This window comes from Sinohyriopsis cumingii, chromosome 6 (genome assembly GCF_028554795.1).
Source record: "Sinohyriopsis cumingii isolate HCF-2022 chromosome 6, ASM2855479v2, whole genome shotgun sequence".
NCBI lineage: Eukaryota > Metazoa > Mollusca > Bivalvia > Unionida > Unionidae > Sinohyriopsis > Sinohyriopsis cumingii.
In genome coordinates, this window is record NC_142966.1 from 113,920,368 (window position 1) to 113,938,771 (window position 18,404).

Below are 18,404 nucleotides of genomic sequence, written 5' to 3' on the forward strand. Positions count from 1 at the left end.
ATGCATGTATACCATGGAGTGTTCATTGAAGTGAAAAACTTAATGCAACCAAGAATATATTTACTGTACAAATGGGATCCGATGTGAAATGAACTCGGTTTTCGTCTGGATAATACGTATGGCTCAATAGCAAACCAATACAACTATAAACCCAAAGAGTTTAAACCAATACAAGTATAGACCCAAAGATTTAAACCAATACGAGTATAGACCCAGTCAGTTCAAACCAATACAAGTATAGACCCAAACAATTCAAACCCAAAAATGTGTAGACCCACACAGTTAAAAAAAAAACTATTCCAAATTTGAGAATGATCAAGTTATATGAAACACTTGGCCGGTCTTCCGTAATGCATACGAACAAGCTTACCAAATTTCATTTGTTTACATCATGTACTAAATATGCTAAGAATATAACGTGCGTACCCGGTTTTATTCGTCTACTTGGAACGGAGTTTGCTTCTTCGTGCTAACAAGGATTGTGTTAAAACGAAAGTTCAAAATGATGAATAAGCAGTTTTCATATCCTTTCCAAGTGTGTGTAAATATGCTTACAGCTTTCTCTTGCAATTGTATTTCTTTCGTTCTTTATTTTGGCAATCGTCTTAAAGAGAGCATAATAAAAGTGACAATTGGACAAAGAGAACGATACCAACATCTCCCATTAAGGACAACTACAAGCAGTGGGAGCATGGAAAATAAAATTCATAATCTTACCTTACAATGAAATCTGATCTCAATTCCGCCATAATGTTCTTTTCGTTCAGCACCTGTGTTTGTTGGCCGATTGCTACGATGTGCTGCTTGTTGAGGATCTTTAGAGCATACGTTTCTTTGCTGTTATTGTTTTCCTGTACCTGAAAATTATTCACATACGTAATATGTGTACTATTTCAAGGTATTGTCTTTCCTCAAGACGTGCATTTATGTTCTATGATTTAAGGTATTGTCTTTTCTGAAGGCTTTTATTTGTGTTGTACAATTTAAAGGTATTGTCTTCACTCAAGGCTTGTATTTGTGTAGTACATTTTCGCAGTGCTATGTTAACTTACTACAACCAAAGTCCCTTACAATCAATGCACATTATCCACCAGCCTATTCTTGCCGTTGACTTTCAAAATTCCCTCTAGGATCAAATTTTAATCGATGAGTATTTATCGAAGTGTAACTTGTACCTAATCAGTCGCCAAAAAATAAAATTTGAGTGGTTTGTGTTAGATTTGTGAGCGATTAATAAAATATGCACGTTAATCCAACCAAATCATAATCATTTAATCCTTATAATTCCAAGTTTCATCCCTTTGACGTCAACATAGCGGATTCCATTAAAAAAAAAGTCTGCATTAACGTAGTACGTATTATTCTTTTTTTAGGCAGATTAATATCAACGTATTTGCTAGCCATGAGTCACCATCATAATGTATTACGCAAACGTGCTTTATGTTTTTCGTTTCATTCTTATTGCTTTCTACGCAGTTCGACCGCATCCATTTCCAGCGAGATCCCCTGCTTTTGCTTCGTGTGACCATTATCCTAATAACAACTACACTAATACAAAATGTCGAAAGAAAATGTAGTTTACGAAGGTACGCATGCCCTGAAAAACCTGCCATATTATTTATGTGCAAAACAGGGTTAGCGTTTCAGTGGATAAAGGACGAGCAATTGCAAATGTTTTTGAACCACTAATTGGAGGTTTTGTTTGCCATTGCCACATTTGATCCCGAACCTTAAAAGAGCAGTTGATACAGTGAAAGCTTGATCGAAAAGCAATGGAAACCGATTGGGAACAAAATACATGTCCCAGAATTAGTTTATATGATATGTGAATCAACCAACTTCTGTTATTGTATATTGATTAAAAGCTACCAACCTGGAAAAGAGTGAAAGATGGACAGACGAACAAACTTGATATATCCCACTTTTCTTCAAAGATACGAGGTTTTAGGTGGATCTGATATTTTACACCATAACAACGCATGTAGGTTATTTACTGACGATGCCACTGAAGTGAAGGGCCTTGACCAAGGACAATACAATGTACCCGACCTGACTCATCCTATGGTATGATTCGAAGCAGTATTATTTCGGTCTAGAGCCTCTCACGCCAAACGAATGACCCACCGCGTCCCCTACATTCATTATTTGTTCCTACGACATGCAGGGGTATACATGGGGACAAAAAGAGGAGACACACAAATTGGAGAATAAAGTACTTACCAATATTACTCTTCCAAAACCTCCAACACCCAGCGGTGTTACTATATGCAGGTCTTGTAGCTTCAAATTTGCCATTTCTGTTTCTAAACTAGAAGAACGAAACAGCAGAAGGTTATTAACGAAACAAATAAAAATAATAGAAATGTTCATATCTCCGACAAATATATTACTGATCATGTTGCATTAGGATAACTTTTTTCCTACCTCAACATCACTCCTCCCGGAAAGACGTAAAATGCCTTTCTGACTATGGGTTATGTAGACAACTGGAAGCAACTTATAAAGGTTAATTCCCCGTTCCACCCGCCAGGCGCCCACCCTTATATTCGGTTAAAACCAAGTTTCGCTTTCGCTGCCCTGTGCTAATCTGTCCTTCGAACATACCAATTAATCTTGATATATTTTAAACCTAAACTTATCTCACTCACATTTACAGTGGTACAGAAAGTCCAAATGTTGTTTGATATAATGCATACAATATTTTTCTAAAAACTCCGGACAATTGATAAATATTTTTAACATTATCGTACTGATTCATTTTCCTTACATATGACTTCGAGCGGCAATCAACATTTTCACTGGTGGAATTTCCAGGTCGCTATCTTTACTCTTAACGCATTTCCTCTAATTATAGCTCTTTTTATATCGCGGATATTATTAAATGCCAATTTGTACTCACGTTTGATATGTAGTTCATGCAATGGAAATCTGCACAACCACAGTGTGGCTTTCATATCTTCTGCACTTCTGCAATTCGTTCAAAACTGAAATCAGTTTAAAAGTGATTTGGATCTAAAATGGGGCCGTCTGGATGATATTTCAAAGTTTGGATGTTGTCGTTCTTTAGGAAGTCCGCCAAGATGGCGTTCCCATGGAGTATATGGATGCATTGGGTTCGGAAGCGGGAAAGAGTGATGATGTAGTGCTCAACAGCAGAGCTACGCAAAGTTACGCAGAAGATTCCTATACGCATTTTGCGAGAAAAAATAATGCGTATAAACTTCACTTGACACTGACACATGTCGAGCGATATCTGATCTCTTCTCACTTTATCCGGTCCAAACTTGTTTATTTTCTCTTGTGTTAAGAAAAAGTAAATCTATGCTTCATCACCTGTGATAATGTCAGTCAAACGTCTCTAGTCGCCATATTCATGTTTATATATATATATATATATATATATATATATATATATATATATATATATATATATATATATATATATATATATGTGTGTGTGTGTGTGTGTGTGTGTGTGTGTGTGTGGTACATGTAAGAGATTCAAAGTAGAAGATGGCGTTGACGAAAAGTGCCTGCTCTGTACCAATTACTCTTCATGGCACTCTTACAAAGTGTCTGAGGTGTGGACAACGAATACACGGTCTTTTGCCGTTAACAAGCACATCAACGGCCTCAAAATATTACATTTATCTATTTCTTCTCATCGTGAAGTGCTGCGCCTACGTCCAACATCAGAATCCTCGTAAGTCTCATGGGGGACACTGAGATACATTTTACTCCACCTCCCATGAACATCCGAAAGACAGCGCTAGATTTTAATGATGGAAAGAAAGAGGTTTCCATCCAAGAGTTGGAATCTCTAATATAAATAAGACTATATTGTCAAGAATGTCGATGCAGGATCCCATTTTGAATTGGACCTTAGCTCCCTAAACCAGACGTGACAATCCTAAAACAAACATCACCATGCCAAATTGCGTGCGGGTGTTTTGTTGTACCTATCCCCGCCGGTGAGGCGTCAATATATCCTGTACTCTGTTAGTGAATTGCAACGTTCTCGCCAGACGTGTTATTTAAATCATAAAGCCGGACGGCCGTACATCCCTACCATGAAGATATTTGTCATCAACCGTATGTCGTTCCGACTGTCGACCATTCGGTCCAGGTGTACGAACGTGCGATATTCAACTATTTTGAGCACAACTCACCCATTTCGGACAGGCGATGCGACAGGCCGGATAGACCATCAACGTATTCTGACAGTAACAATATCTTATGCCAAACATACCGGACGGCGAAACCGACCAGCCACGCCATAGCAAACACGTTATATTCAAAAGTGTTCCGACCGAGCCAAATCGGCCTCGCCGAACGGCATTTTAAATTACTGCCATTTATAACGCCAGATTGTGTGGGGAAAATGATCCACTCCACAGCTTCTGCATTGTCTTTGTCATACAGAATCCTCTTCTCTTTGCTCCAAGGTTTACAAGAGGAGGACAACCCCAACTAGACAAATGGGATGAAATGGAAATGACGAATCATCTCTTCCAAGAATGGAATCGAATTTATTCAGCATTAAGGCAGAAATAGAAGAAATCTACCGTATCGAGCCTACGTCCGAATCCCCAAGGCAGTGAATAAGGCTAACGCCATGAGAACGTCCTGCATCGTCTCACTATTAGGTATACTGTTGCACCATCTGGTTCGGTATACCAGTTCGGGGGTCAAACGGATGAGGTAAGAAATTAGGTGGCACAAGGGTTGCCACTACATCTGTCAGCGCATTCTCCCTTTTCCAGGCGTCTTCTTCAGGGATCGTTCCAAATAATAGACAGTTGTCAGCAGGGATACAGTAGAGGCAATTCCCAAAGATGACAGAATTGCCGTGGTCAGGTGAAATTATAGGCGACCATTCACAGCTACATGTCGCCGTCAGGCAGTGAGGAGGATAGTAAACAACGTTTCTCCTCCACCAAGCTCCCGCCACCCTTCAAGTATACGCGCCAGACTCCTTCATTTTCATCAGGCATCGATCGAGCTCTTTCCGCAAAACTATTGTATGATCCAAATCGTTTCCAAGGGCCTCATAATGTAGCTGATCATACCTGCCTACTTCTGACACCCCTTTTCATGACGAAAATCCCATACGATCAAATTAAGGTGGATATACTACAGTAGGAAATCGATTTTTATTTATAAAGAGAACGGTGAAGCTTGTACTAAAGTCACACTTTCAAGAATATTACTCTTGACTGGTTCTGGTGACTATGTGCAACGGCAAATTGGGACCTGTCAACGACCTCTGCAGCCTCAACCAATTCAATCTGACCCCGAAATTCAATAATGAGATGCCAAAGTCATACTGTTTTTCATGGCGACATGATGACTACGAGATCGGCTAGAAGCTGTCCGGTGAGTATTTTCACATTCCAATCCATAACGTCGCGCAAATTGCTTCGGTTCTCCTATCCGTTAAAAACTCCGTGTTCTTCCTATTGGCCTTATCCTCAGTCTTTCGGCCTTCACAGAAACATTAGACTTTGTAATTTCTTATTTAAGACGACATCCTCTACAGTGTCTGAGGCGTAACTGGAAAACATCCTTCAAAATAATGGAGTTAGTTCGGTGTGTTACATTCGGAAATTAGGATAGATAATAAACGTCAAGATGTCAGACCTTTTTCCCTCTGAACATTTTATACATCTTGTTATGGACTTGTTCACATACCTCAGTCTCGTACGTCTCCCCTCCACCCCAGCCAAAATCGAAAACATCGTTCATGCATCTGAAAATAATTAAAACAAAACATTTTTCGCTGCGAACGAGTTACTTTAGCTCCTATGCCTGTTCAATGCGGCGGCATGTTTGCTACCAGATTACAAACGGTCCTTCTAGGCCAATGCCGACCTTTTACGGGCCATCTTGATCAAAATATTCTGATTTCGACCCATATAAAAACTTAAATCTCAGTTGGCAAGGCTGGAAGTCACATGCAAGAGGAATACCCATGGAAACCCTCAACCGGAAATAACGATTGTACAGATGGCAGTCTGTCGTGTTGGGGAGTACACTTGTTACCGGACTTTACGACAGTTTGTGGCAATTCGACGTTTTAAGAAACGTTTCTTCTCATCAACCTCCTGGAAATGAAAACCATTCCCAATGCGTTAAGCAATTGGATGTAACACTTAAGCGGACGTACGGTTTCGGACAATTTAGTACTAGTCAGATAACTCCTCAAACAATGGGGAATGGCGTGTTTTAACGCCTACCGCCACATAAATGGGGTCACACCACTCTCTGCCTCCATTTATCAGCCCACCAACTTCTATCTCTTTCTCTTTCAAAACAAGGAATTATCCCCATCACCATAAAGGGATACCGGTCCATGACCTTGGACACGTTACGATATCATGGACGAGACTATATTAACTTTAACAAGAACATTTCCTACTTGCTTTCCGATTTTGATCTATCCACACCACGTTCGCTAAAGTTACTTCAAGAACTGAATCTCTTCTGTCTGTTGACGTAGCTTAACTCATCCAAGTTCGAGTCCCTCTCGTCTACATTCATCAATCAGCTATATAAGTCTTGCTTTCTGTCAACGCTTGCCTCAGTCGGTGAGCTATATGCCCTCCCCGTCGACCCGAACAACATGCAATTCCGTCCGACGGATCATTGTATTCTAATGACAGAACCTAGTTTGATTGCAAACACATGTTGACATAACTAGGCAGGAAACAAGTATATAGTCGCGGCCCCCCCCCCCCCGGGCCGTCGAGAGAGGTGAAACATCACGACCCCTTGTGCGCTCTGAAATATTATCTAAAGTATATAGGGGGCACTCTAACGAAATGGACTTTTGAGAGAGTGACATTTGTAAGGTGAAGTTATTTGCATTTGCAACACGGACATTGGAAAGAATTTTAGCATGCTTCGATGTTACTTTCATGTACCTTGGCTGAAATTTCATCGGATATTGTTCTTATGGAAGATGTACATGATCTAAGCAAACAACTGAGCAAAATGACTGTTCCCTTGTGCTCAAAAGAAATCAGCCTGAATTAGTCTATAATTCACATAACTTTTTCCAGGCTATACAGTACCAGTCTATAATTCAACTGACTTTTTCCAGATTATATAGTACCAGTCTATAATTCAACTAACTTTTTCCAGATTATATAGTACAAGTCTATAATTCAACTAACCTTTTCCAGACTATATAGTACCAGTCTATAATTCAACTAGCTTTTTCCAGACTATATAGTACCAGTCTATAATTCAACAAACTTCAGCAGTAATAAAATAGTGATAAACAATTTTTCCAGACTATATAGTGTCAGTTCATGGTAATGAAATGAATTAATTACCCTATATATATCAAACAAAAAATGTTATCGGCCTTTCTTTACAATTTGCCTTTGAAGTCCAGGAGTCAAAACGACCAAGATGAGCTAGAATGTTTGGTTTTTTTTAAAAAATTTTTTATAACAGCACATCTGAACTAAGGCCAAACTGAATACACTAAAACTCAAAATAAACCCATCCATCGAACAGAAAAATAAAGGGAACCAAAAGTTCTTTTAACAATACCTAATAAATACAAGATCATTTAAGTAGCCAGTATAACCAGTGAGGAAAACCTGGCAATTTTTTTTCTTTCACGTTCTAACACTATACAAGATACAGAACTGTAGAGCGACACCATAGACATAAAGACATTTTTTATCCAAGATGGCTGGACTCAGAGGTAGTGAAATGTTATCCAGTGTAATGTGATCAGTTACTTATTATAGGAGAAACATAACTTAATAAAAACAATTTGCTTTCTCAAACTTACAAGATAAACCTGGGTGTCAATGACTCCGTGGATGTATGACATACTGCATGTAATACGCAGAAAATGCCGCATGCGAGGTATTGAAATAAAAATAGATATTAATGATTAAAATACGTATCATGTTGGAATCTATTCATCCTTAAATCTCCTACGTATTTATTCTTGTATGATAATACATGGTCTGATAAAAAATAGTGAATCTGTTTTGGAGTAGGCGTCATTTTGTATGATATAAAATCAGCAGGAGTTAATCATGGTTTAAATCCAAGGTATGAAGTTAATGTGTCTTTTCATATTTCTTTTATATTACAAATTGCACACATTTTGAATAAAGTCTGATAGTAAATAAATGATAAAGGAGTTTAAGAATATCTTAAATACATTTTAATTTTAAATCCTGTTTCGTTTATAGTAACACACTTTATCATACAACAAATGAAAATCAGGTAAAAGAGTAATATATTTCCAGAATATAAAATGTACACATTTTAGTTAAAATGGTGTTAAATAATTAACTCTGTAGTAAAACAAAATGTTTCAAAAAGGTCGACAATTAAACAGAAGGATAATCAATAACATGCAAAATGCACCTGTACCTTTGATATTATTTATTAATTATCCGATATAAAATACTACATTTTGAAACGACTGATTGTCCGTACTCGACTCATACTCATGATACAACTTTTGCATCACCTTGGTTACGTTATAAACATCGCGTTTATTATAGAAAAATAAATGATCTGAGAATAGGAATTACAGAAACGAAATGGTAGTGAAAAATTTGATTTCATTTAGAAAATAACTGATCAATGTTAAGAGGGAATTAAATGCTATCGTGTGGTTTTGAAACTGACGATTCACGTGGATAAACACATCTAAGTCGACACGATGAGGTAGCAGATTTTGAAAAACGGGATTTTTCTGGGCCATTTTATCACTTTAATACAGTTTCAGTTTCGGTTTGTTCGAATAGTTCCATTCTACTTGCATGAAAAACAAAAAGTAATCACTTTTTATTGCATTTTTACATACGATACAGTGGAAACTGTTTAGGTGTTAAACCATTATCTTTCAATCACACAAGCGAAACCCAACATATGAAATTACGTAACCATCCACAGATGTCCAGAGAGAAGTCATAATTTGTAGGATCATAAAGGTTGTTTCCGTGTCTAACAAGGAATTACCCACAATAGGTATTTGTATAACAACGCATTGGAAAAAAACATATGAACTCTTTTTCCTGTTCAGTTGATAATAGTTATTCTTAATATCAATAACAAGTAGAACAACACTGAATTTTTTCGAATTTTAGAACTCCACAGTTATATCAGCAACTCGTTCTTTACAATAAGTTCAAATGCATAAATCCCTGGTTCTGCCTTATATTATTGTAAACTACCTAACATGGGGAGGCAATCCCGGCTGATAAGGGAGATAATGTATTCAATTGACTGATAGACGGTAGATGACAGATGAAGTTTGCATTGGCGATTCGTTAGTTATAAATATTGCTGCAGAAATGAGCCATTCCTAACTTACTCAGCATGACGGGAAGACTTTGGGTCTGCAGAGGTGATCGTACTCAGATCTATCGCCGAAAAGGCTGTCACGTCACCACATTTATCCTGAAATAACAGTTGGAAAGAATAGAGTATGTGTGTATTTATTTGACGCAATGCCAAGAACGTGTCCGATTGTTGAAATTGTAAGCTCTTTTAACAATTTCTATAGTGTTTACTGTTGGATATAAACAGGGAAAAATGTCCTTTCTGTTTTCCAATTTTCAAGTTTAAAAAAGCTGGTAATGTTCATTTGGTCGAAACATCATAAAAACTTCATGACGTTTCGTCTCAAAAATAAAAATTGTCTAGCTCATATGTCCAGTAGAAAAAAATGCGTATTACTCACAGTGGGTTGCGGTCTGAAAACTGCTTGGACCAGCAAAGATTTTATGCCGTAATGTCTTGAGCAAAGTACTTGACTGCAGGAGTCAGTTACGTCCTGGTGTGAAGTTTAGCACCAGTCAGTTAATAATCCCTAGTTCTCTATGCAATCTTCTATCATTTAGACAAGTTCTTCCTCCCCCACCCCGGTCGGCCGACCCGTTCAAGTCCCAAACCGTCATCCAGAGATTGTATTTCGCTTACTATGACATAAACTGTATGTTTTCATTGCCTGCTTGAAAATCTAAAATTTGGTCAATATATCTTCAAATATTTCAATGCTAATGCATGTTTCTAAATATTTCATCTTTCATGATTTCCTAGGACAAAGGGATGGGGTTATAATATGAAGTACATTTTGCAAATGGTAATTATATAAACAACTTAAGTACTAGGTTTTGTGAATTTCAACCACGTAAAGAGTTCTGAACAGACTATTAGAGACAGACGCTATCAGTATACCCCCTTCGCTAAAACCTGGGATAAAACCTGTATTGGAAGTATATAACATAGAGACTGAGCTTGATGTAACTTACACAGTACAACTTGCATTACTCACCTAAAATATATTAATATAATTTCATTTCACAAATCGGGACACAATTAAAATGATTTCTATATGTGTAACTATTTGTATTAACATATTTCATGAAATATTTACAGTTACCAAACGATATCTTACAGAATCATTCCAGTTAGAAATTGTTTAACTCCAGTAGAATATGACATTGACCCATTTCAACTTGAACCATTACGATAGTTAAAATGTACTGCTTGTGAGAGGGCCGATTTGACTGTGCTAATCAATCAACCAATAGGGACATAACCGCTTATGAGAATAAATAAATAAATAAATAAATAAATAAATAAATAAATAAATAAATGCAATATTTGAAGAATTCTAACGACAAGGACGATAAAGCGCGTTCTTTACTTTATGATCTTGCTATACAAGCGACTAAATGTTTAAAAACAGGCCTCAGTTAAAAAAAACTGCAATATGTGTTCATTTTGCAATATTCTCTCTCTCTCTCTTTCTCTCTCTCTCTTTCTCTCTCTCGCGCGCGCGCGCGTAGACACGACGATGTATTTTTTCATACTTACCCCAACAGCACTTTCCAAATCTTCGCATCGCTTTCTTTTTCTGTTCTTCTTCCTTACAACACAGCACAGGTTATTTACTACCCACTTTTTCAAATTCGACATCCATCGGAATCTCATCGATTTCGTTTTCATGACTATATATATTTGCTTTTATCAAATGATCAAATGCAATCCAAACCTGAAAGCTTGCTAGCTCTCTTGGTTACTACCCTGCTTCTACGTGACGTCATTCATGGCGCGGGTATTGTTGACGTCATGCTGCGACAAGAAAACGTATACATTCATATGCTTGTATAATGTCATCTATGAGTTTATTAAAATAGGTATATCACGATTAAAAATCCAAACTTGTTGTATTTTAGTGGGGAAATAAGAAAATAGCCAATATTTAATTTCTGCAATGACAAAATAAAGTCAGCATCGTGTAGATAACTTAAGTTATATAGGAAACATTATTATATATACACGTTGTTCACAACCTTTTCGAGAATGAGGACCCTTCTTAACTTCAAACGAAATTTCGCGGACTTCTACATGCTAATAGTTGTACTTTAATGCTGACTTCCAATAACCACGCGGTTCCTCGGGGATCCACGGCCTAGTGGTTGTGAATCATTGGTCTACACTTCTGTACTGAATAATGTTAGTGCAAGGGACCAAAGGTCTGTGTTTGCTTTCAATGAATTCTACAATGTTTATATGATGATTTAATAGAAGGGACACGATATATTGATACGTAGAGGTGAACGATTTTGTACTACATTTAGAAAGAAAGAAGACGGGGAAAAAACCCACTTCCTTTTACCTTTACACTGCATAAAAGTCCAGTACCGAGATTATGATTAGTTCATTTCAAATGAGTTTGTACTACACCAGTTTAAACTTATTTGACAACCTCGTTTTTAAAGTATTATCTAATGCACAGAATAGAAACGCACAAAAAAACTTGACATACATACCTTAAATATGAACAAAGCGAGTAATATAGTAGCAGTAGTAGCAAGAGCAGTAGTAGTTGCAGTAGGAGTAGTAGTAGTAGATAGGGTCATGGTAGTTGTAGTATATTAAACAATAAAACTTGTTCACTTATTTATGGAAGAACCTGATTGGTATTGGCATATTTCCAAATAAATTATAGTACTAAATTATTATATTGTTTTATTAATAAATTTGTTTTTAGGAAATTTTTGTAAAAACTGTGTTTCGCGTTGTTGTTAAATTATTGAATTTTGTTTACTGATAGTCCCATTTGCTTTACATGGTTCTGAGGTTGGGGTTAGGAATGGAAAACTATGATAATATTGTAATAAACCTCTGGAATGTACTATCTGCATTTTCCTGTCAGTTTATCGCTTTGTTTAATTTTTGTGAATTTGTATTGATTGTGGGAGTAGTTGTTCAGAGAATATTGTAACATAGAAAGGGATTTCTTGACCGATTGATGTCTAACCCTGGCGCGACTCCCGCTAGGAGTCATAAGTTTCCCCCGATTCTAAAGACTTCCAAACAACTATTATTGTAAACTGGAAAGTCCAAAGTGTCCATTCAATAAATAATTTTACTCTAATTATTACAAGACCACAAATCTCACAAATTCCCAATTGTCTATCAATCTTACAACTGCATGGTTAATCCTCATTAATTTTCCGTAACGGACCAACAGCAATTCACACAGTGAAGCTATACAACTCAACCACCTAATACAGGGAACTATATTTACTACCTTACGCCAGTCAAATAATTATTTTAGGACACATTACGCCAATAACTCCAAATCATATTTACCACCGTAACAACAACAAACGACGATTGTCTACAACGGAACAGTTCCTTCGCGTTTTTTCCATTTTATAATTTTTCAGTCTCCAATCATAAATACTGCGTCTGGAGTCACACAATCAATTTACACAACTAGATTTTAATAGGGACTACGGAGTGACAGGGACACTCATACGGCTCTGACATGAATTCACCAACAGCAAACCATGACTCATGGAAACTCATTAACACTTCACTCCGTGACGTTTGCTTCTATTAATTTGCTAATTATTTCGGTTTGAGAACTATATTCCCAGCACCGACTTCCCATAATCAAACATGTAATCAAACGACAAATCTAAGACATCCTTAGATACAAACAAATGTACATGATAAAAACTTATTACAATATATTTCTTAACTCATCAATTAGTCAATATCAATGACCAAATATCATAATGCAGAACATTCAAGAGACTTAATTACAGTATGGATTATTTTCGTAAAATTTACCCTCCCTAATTTTGTCACTTAGAGAATAATCTCTATATTGTTTAGTATTTTTTAGTATTTTTAGGTATAGTACGGTTTAGTCGTTAGGTTTAGTATTGTAAGGTATACATGTTTAGCAACTTGACGTAGTAGGACTATTTCTTTGCATTGCGTATTTCGGTCGTGTTTTGTATTGCATGGCGTGCAGCACTAATATTTGGCCAAGAAAGACTTACTGAGGAGGGGCCCCGAGTGGCCGAGTGGTCTAAAGCGCTCACCGTTCCGGATCACTGCCATCTCACCTCTGTCTGCGTGGGTTCGAGTCGAAGGCTCGGCTAGCGTGGGTACGTGGGAAAGCCTGCCAGTAGCTTCTCGTGGGTCGGTGGTTCTTCCCTGGGTTTTCCAGGGTTCTTCCTCCACCAGTTATACTGGCCGCCATGTATAGCTTATCTTGTGCTGAAAAATGGCGTTAACCCTAGAACAACAACTTACTGAGGAATCATACACACGCGAAACGAGATAAACGATACAAGTGTGAAATATGTAGAGTTTCGTGATGTTTAGACTTTAGATGATTAGAAAAAAATCACTGTAGTATGTGCGCTTTAAAAAACATTTCAGTTGACAGCGACTGTTGTCTTGAGGTCCTTGGAAATAGGGAGAAAACATCGAATATCAATCCACGCCAGAATTTGCTATGTGACAGGCTTAGGTCACGGTTTAAGTGATCATAATAGTGTTCATTGTTTAAATAGAAATACAGCCATTACACATGAGTCAAAATGGGCAAAGGTTTGAAATCGACTGACATTTTGTGCATCCCCTTTGTCTCCCTCCCTTCCTCCTCCCTCCCTTCCTGTCCCCCTATCTCTCTCTCTCTCTCTCTGAGCATCCAATGAATAAGGGAGGCATGGTTGTCCAATATCTTGTCATATTTATATCCTTTTCCTTCAAAGCGCCATAAATCTTTAAATATTACTATATGAAACAATCACCAAATAGACAGAACCGATATTAATGTTACATATCATAGCAAAGGCTTCGACCCATTCAGATCTTTGCATGGTCCTTATGGGTTTAAATATAAATTAATTAAAGATAGATTAATGGATCATCATGATCTTCTCCTTTGTCGACGAGAGCTTAGGTGTCAGAGCGTCGGACAATATCAAGGTTTGTAGGTTCTGAATCCAACCAGGCCAGCCCGAGTCTGCTTCCCTGACGTATCCTTGGGAAAGAACCAGTTAAGCAGCGGGGGGGGGGGGGGGGGCGAATCCGACATTTTGTCCAATCGTTATTTTGCTTAATTAATACTTCTGCACTCAGCGGATCCGGTGTAGTCAGCGCCTGGTAAAAAAAAACGACGTCGGTCCATCCTACACGACGGTGACGTCATTTGGTTTAATACACTTTTCTGCGAGCCGATCCCAGCGTCGTCAGCGTCCGGTAAACACAGCGACGACCGCGTCGATGTCATTTCCCCCCCTGCTGCTAAGAAGTTATTTACAATGATCTCACAAATAGAGTAACCACTAACTCTTCATCTTGTAGATCAATTAGGTTATTTGACTGATCGGTAAGTCTAAAATTAATTCTCGTTAAAAACCGATTATGGCATCGCATATAGACCGGATTAATTGGGCTCTCAACGATTAAGAATCCGGGAGGGGCTGTTGGTGAAAATGAATAAAGGATATACCCCTGTTGAGCTTGATTTGATTGCTTGGTATCTACCTGGTAACTCCCTTCGATAACATCACACACTAGATTGATTGCTATCACCGATGCGATATTTACGTTGTATGGAGCAATATGCCTACCACCATCTCCGTTATCGTGTCTGAGGATAATTGATGGACCGAGAAAATCATTAAGAGACTTTCTTAGTTCTGGCGCGTTGTATTCTGGAAACTTGAAATCGGGTAAATCGGCTTCTGTGATATTATACTCGGTTAGGAATTTTTGTTTATTATCATCGCTGTTATCGGATATTATTTTAACGATTCGTTCATTGATATATTCCATGTCTGATATAAGTTGATTTAACACCTCAACGTGTTTTCGTGCTTTTATTTTCCGTAGTTGTTCTAGTTGCAATTGGTAATTACGATTAATCTCGATAAAAGCACTAGCGATATCATCTAAAATAACTGTGAACACTGCGGACGATTCAGGGGTTTTGTCATACTGAAAATACCACTGCATGACATTCCCGTTTTGAAATATAAACCAACTGGGTAATAACGTGCTTTTCATAATAGACAAACCATCTCGATAACTGGGATTAATTTCATGATACGATTGCGCATTCGTGTGCAAATCCGCGGGGATTTCATTAGGTGGATTCTCGGGCCAACCTAGTATGGTTCTTATTGAACTGTTATAAATATCAACCATATACCCCGGTGTGCTTATTTCAATCGTCGACGATAACGTCGGTTCATGAACCGTAATATCGATTTTTGATTCTTTTCCTGCAATCGATTTTATCCTGCGTTGAAATTCTTTATTGATTTGTTCTACTTGGTATGACCCAGTTGGTATTGTAACCTCCTTCCAGTCTGGGGTCCCATCGGGTTTATTTGTCCATGCAAAAACCAGCGAGTTATTAGGTTGTTGTCCGTTAAATGCTTCCGCTCGGATATTAGGCCAACTGTGATATATTCGCAATTTTGCCAGCGCTATTTCCTTCACTGGAATCGGAGAAAGGAAGTTTACACTGAATTCTGGCTTCGTTGATGTTATCGATATCATATTTGTTTGTACCGGAGTGGTGTTCTCCGCGATCCGTTGAAGTAATTGAAACCCTTCGGGGTTCAGCGACATTATTATTATTCGTCGTTTCTAGTGTTTAATTTCAACACCGAATATTAACAACCTGCTTGTTTTCAGGAGGATGTTTTAAGCCCATTGAAGTGGTTTCAGGAGAATGTTTTAAGCCCATTGAAGTGGTTTCAGGAGAATGTTTTAAGCCCATTGAAGTGGTTTCAGCCACGTGGTTTCCAGCTTCCAGTTGAAAATCCTCGATTTTTGACATCGCGGAGTCATACAACTGGACCATCGTGGAGAATTCAGCATCGGATATAAACGAATTATCTATCGCCAACGAGATCAACCCGGATAATTTCGAGTACGCGTCGGATACTATTTGATGTTTTACTGTATACTCGTTGAGTTTTTTCTGAGAACACGATGATATCTTTCTAGTGATTGCGTTGGCGACTCCAGCAATTGTTGTCGCCGCGGAGATAGCGATTGGAACAGCGATCGGGGCCATCATGGTCACCGTGGATAAAATAACACCGGTACCGGCTACTATACCTGACACCGAGTACACGACCGCGTCGATGGTGGTTATTTTTCGGCGGTATTTTTTTATTTTTATACGGTATTGTTCGGAAAGCGTTTTCAAATTCGCGGAGAATTCTTTTACGGTATTGAATCGATATTGATGTGACGTCGGTGATACCTCTGATTCAATTACCTTGGTGGTCATTTTTATTTTAAAAGAGCTAGTGTTTTTAATTACTTAGATCCGCTACAAATTCCACATACCATGTAATGTTTGCCCCGGTTAAATTTCTATCAACGGCTTTAATTGTAAACGGTTCAGTTGCGTCCTTGTCTATAATTGTTGATATTGTATTGTTAACCCCGGATGAACTCGACGATGATATATTAAACTGCATCATTGAAACCAGTGTCAATCGATAAATGCCCTTAACAGTTGCGATGATATTTATTATATTCTGTGTAGGAGTCCAATCGAATGATTCATACCGAATCGTGTATACTGTGTTGATGGTGTTCCCATGAGGGATTTTTATTTTTGTCATTTCCGGTAGTCTGTTTTTAATCGCTGCAACATCAACTATGATTGTTTCTATTTCCCGTGTATGCACGTATAAACCCCTTTTGATCGTTTCAATATCAGTTTTGATTGTTCCTATTTCCTGTGTATTTTCGGTCATACTTTTTTTGTTCGCTGCAACATCAAGTTTGATTGTTCCTATTTCATATGTATGCGCGTCTATACCCTTTTTGTTCGCTGCAACATCAGTTTTGATTGTTTCTATTCTCCGTTCATGCGAGTCTACATTATTTATGATCGTTGCAACATTAGCGCCGATTATTTCTATTTCCCGCTCATGCACGTCTACACTCCTTTTGTTCGCTTCAACATTAGTTTTGATTGTTTCTATTTCCTGTCCATACGCAGTGATATCATTTATAGTTATTGTAATTTCATCCGGTCTGGTATTTTTTTTACCAAAGAATTTATCAATGGTGTTATCAGCCCTGTTAAAATTTTTTCGTAACGTGTAAAATTGGCCCGACAGCGTTGTAAACTCCGAAATAGTACTTTTTATCCCCACAAGATTCGGTTCGGTCACCGTCGGGGTTCCAAAAAAACTAGCAGTAGTGAGTTGTATATCGGTGACAGACTTTTGTATCCCCTCGAACTGATTTGCTTGCGCATTAAGTCTATCATAGAAATTTTTTAACGAATTCGACACGGATATATAATTGTCGCCAAGTGTATTTATTTTTCCATTTATCGTCAAGATGGATTCACCTGATTTAAGTCGTCCGTCATCGGTATACAACGCGATATTGTTCTCGGCGGCATCACGCTGTCGTATTAAAACGTCATCCAGCGACACATTACTGGATTTCAATTTACCCTGGCGGTCTTGAAATACAACTATTTCGCCCGGGTCAACACTGGTTAAATTTAACGTATCAGCGATTTCATCCTCAATTAGTTTTTTTATGTCATCGGTGGCGAGCGTTTCCGTGGATTTTTTCAGCGCCGAAACCGGTCGTCCCCAGATATCAATCATTATTATTGTAAAAAAAACCAGTTTTTAATTAACCCGCCGGGCCTCTACGACCCCACTAGTGTATTCGTTTACAACCACATGAGGTGGTTTCCGCGATGATGAAATCGCCGCGAGTACGTTCAATACCTCACGGCCGCATATCGGTGGGTCACTTAATTGCTGTGTTGGCAGCGTGGAATAAAAAACCGGGGCTGAACACGCCCGGATATACCGCATGAACTCGTTTGGCGGGGCTAACCCGTATGAATCAAAATAGACGATCGCACGCGGATCAATCGCGTACGCAACCCAATGAGTCCCCGCTCCGGAGGATTTATCGAGGTTAATTATACTGGTTTCAATATTCCTTGGTTTTGTCGGTAATTGATCCCTCATAAAAACACCTCTGAAGTTTTTTATCGCTAACGCGTTTGCGGCATCTATTAAATCAAAATTAGACATAGGAGTCAT

General features: G+C 38.1%; 1 protein-coding gene across 1 annotated transcript; it reads right to left on the reverse strand.

The window, feature by feature from the left end:
• Positions 1 to 713: 713 nt before the first annotated feature.
• LOC149797757 (cGMP-dependent protein kinase egl-4-like) lies at positions 714 to 11,026 on the reverse strand. Its single transcript, XM_089960802.1, has 4 exons — positions 10,861 to 11,026; positions 9,353 to 9,438; positions 2,221 to 2,308; positions 714 to 857 (listed from the first exon to the last, which is right to left on the reverse strand). Exons 1-4 carry the CDS (start codon positions 10,990 to 10,992, stop codon positions 714 to 716), a joined length of 450 nt encoding a protein of 149 aa, XP_089816928.1. The 5' UTR covers positions 10,993 to 11,026.
• Between the last annotated feature and the right edge of the window lie 7,378 nt (positions 11,027 to 18,404).

What these genes read in the sequence shown, in the direction of transcription:
- LOC149797757 (XM_089960802.1), bottom strand. Translation starts at nt 10,992, where the DNA reads ATGAAAACGAAATCGATGAGATTCCGATGGATGTCGAATTTGAAAAAG. An exon ending in ATTTGGAAAGTGCTGTTGGG is followed by an intron (nt 9,439 to 10,860) that starts GTAAGTATGAAA and finishes CTGTTATTTCAG; the next exon opens with GATAAATGTGGTGACGTGAC. An exon ending in AAGTCTTCCCGTCATGCTGA is followed by an intron (nt 2,309 to 9,352) that starts GTAAGTTAGGAA and finishes TCGTTCTTCTAG; the next exon opens with TTTAGAAACAGAAATGGCAA.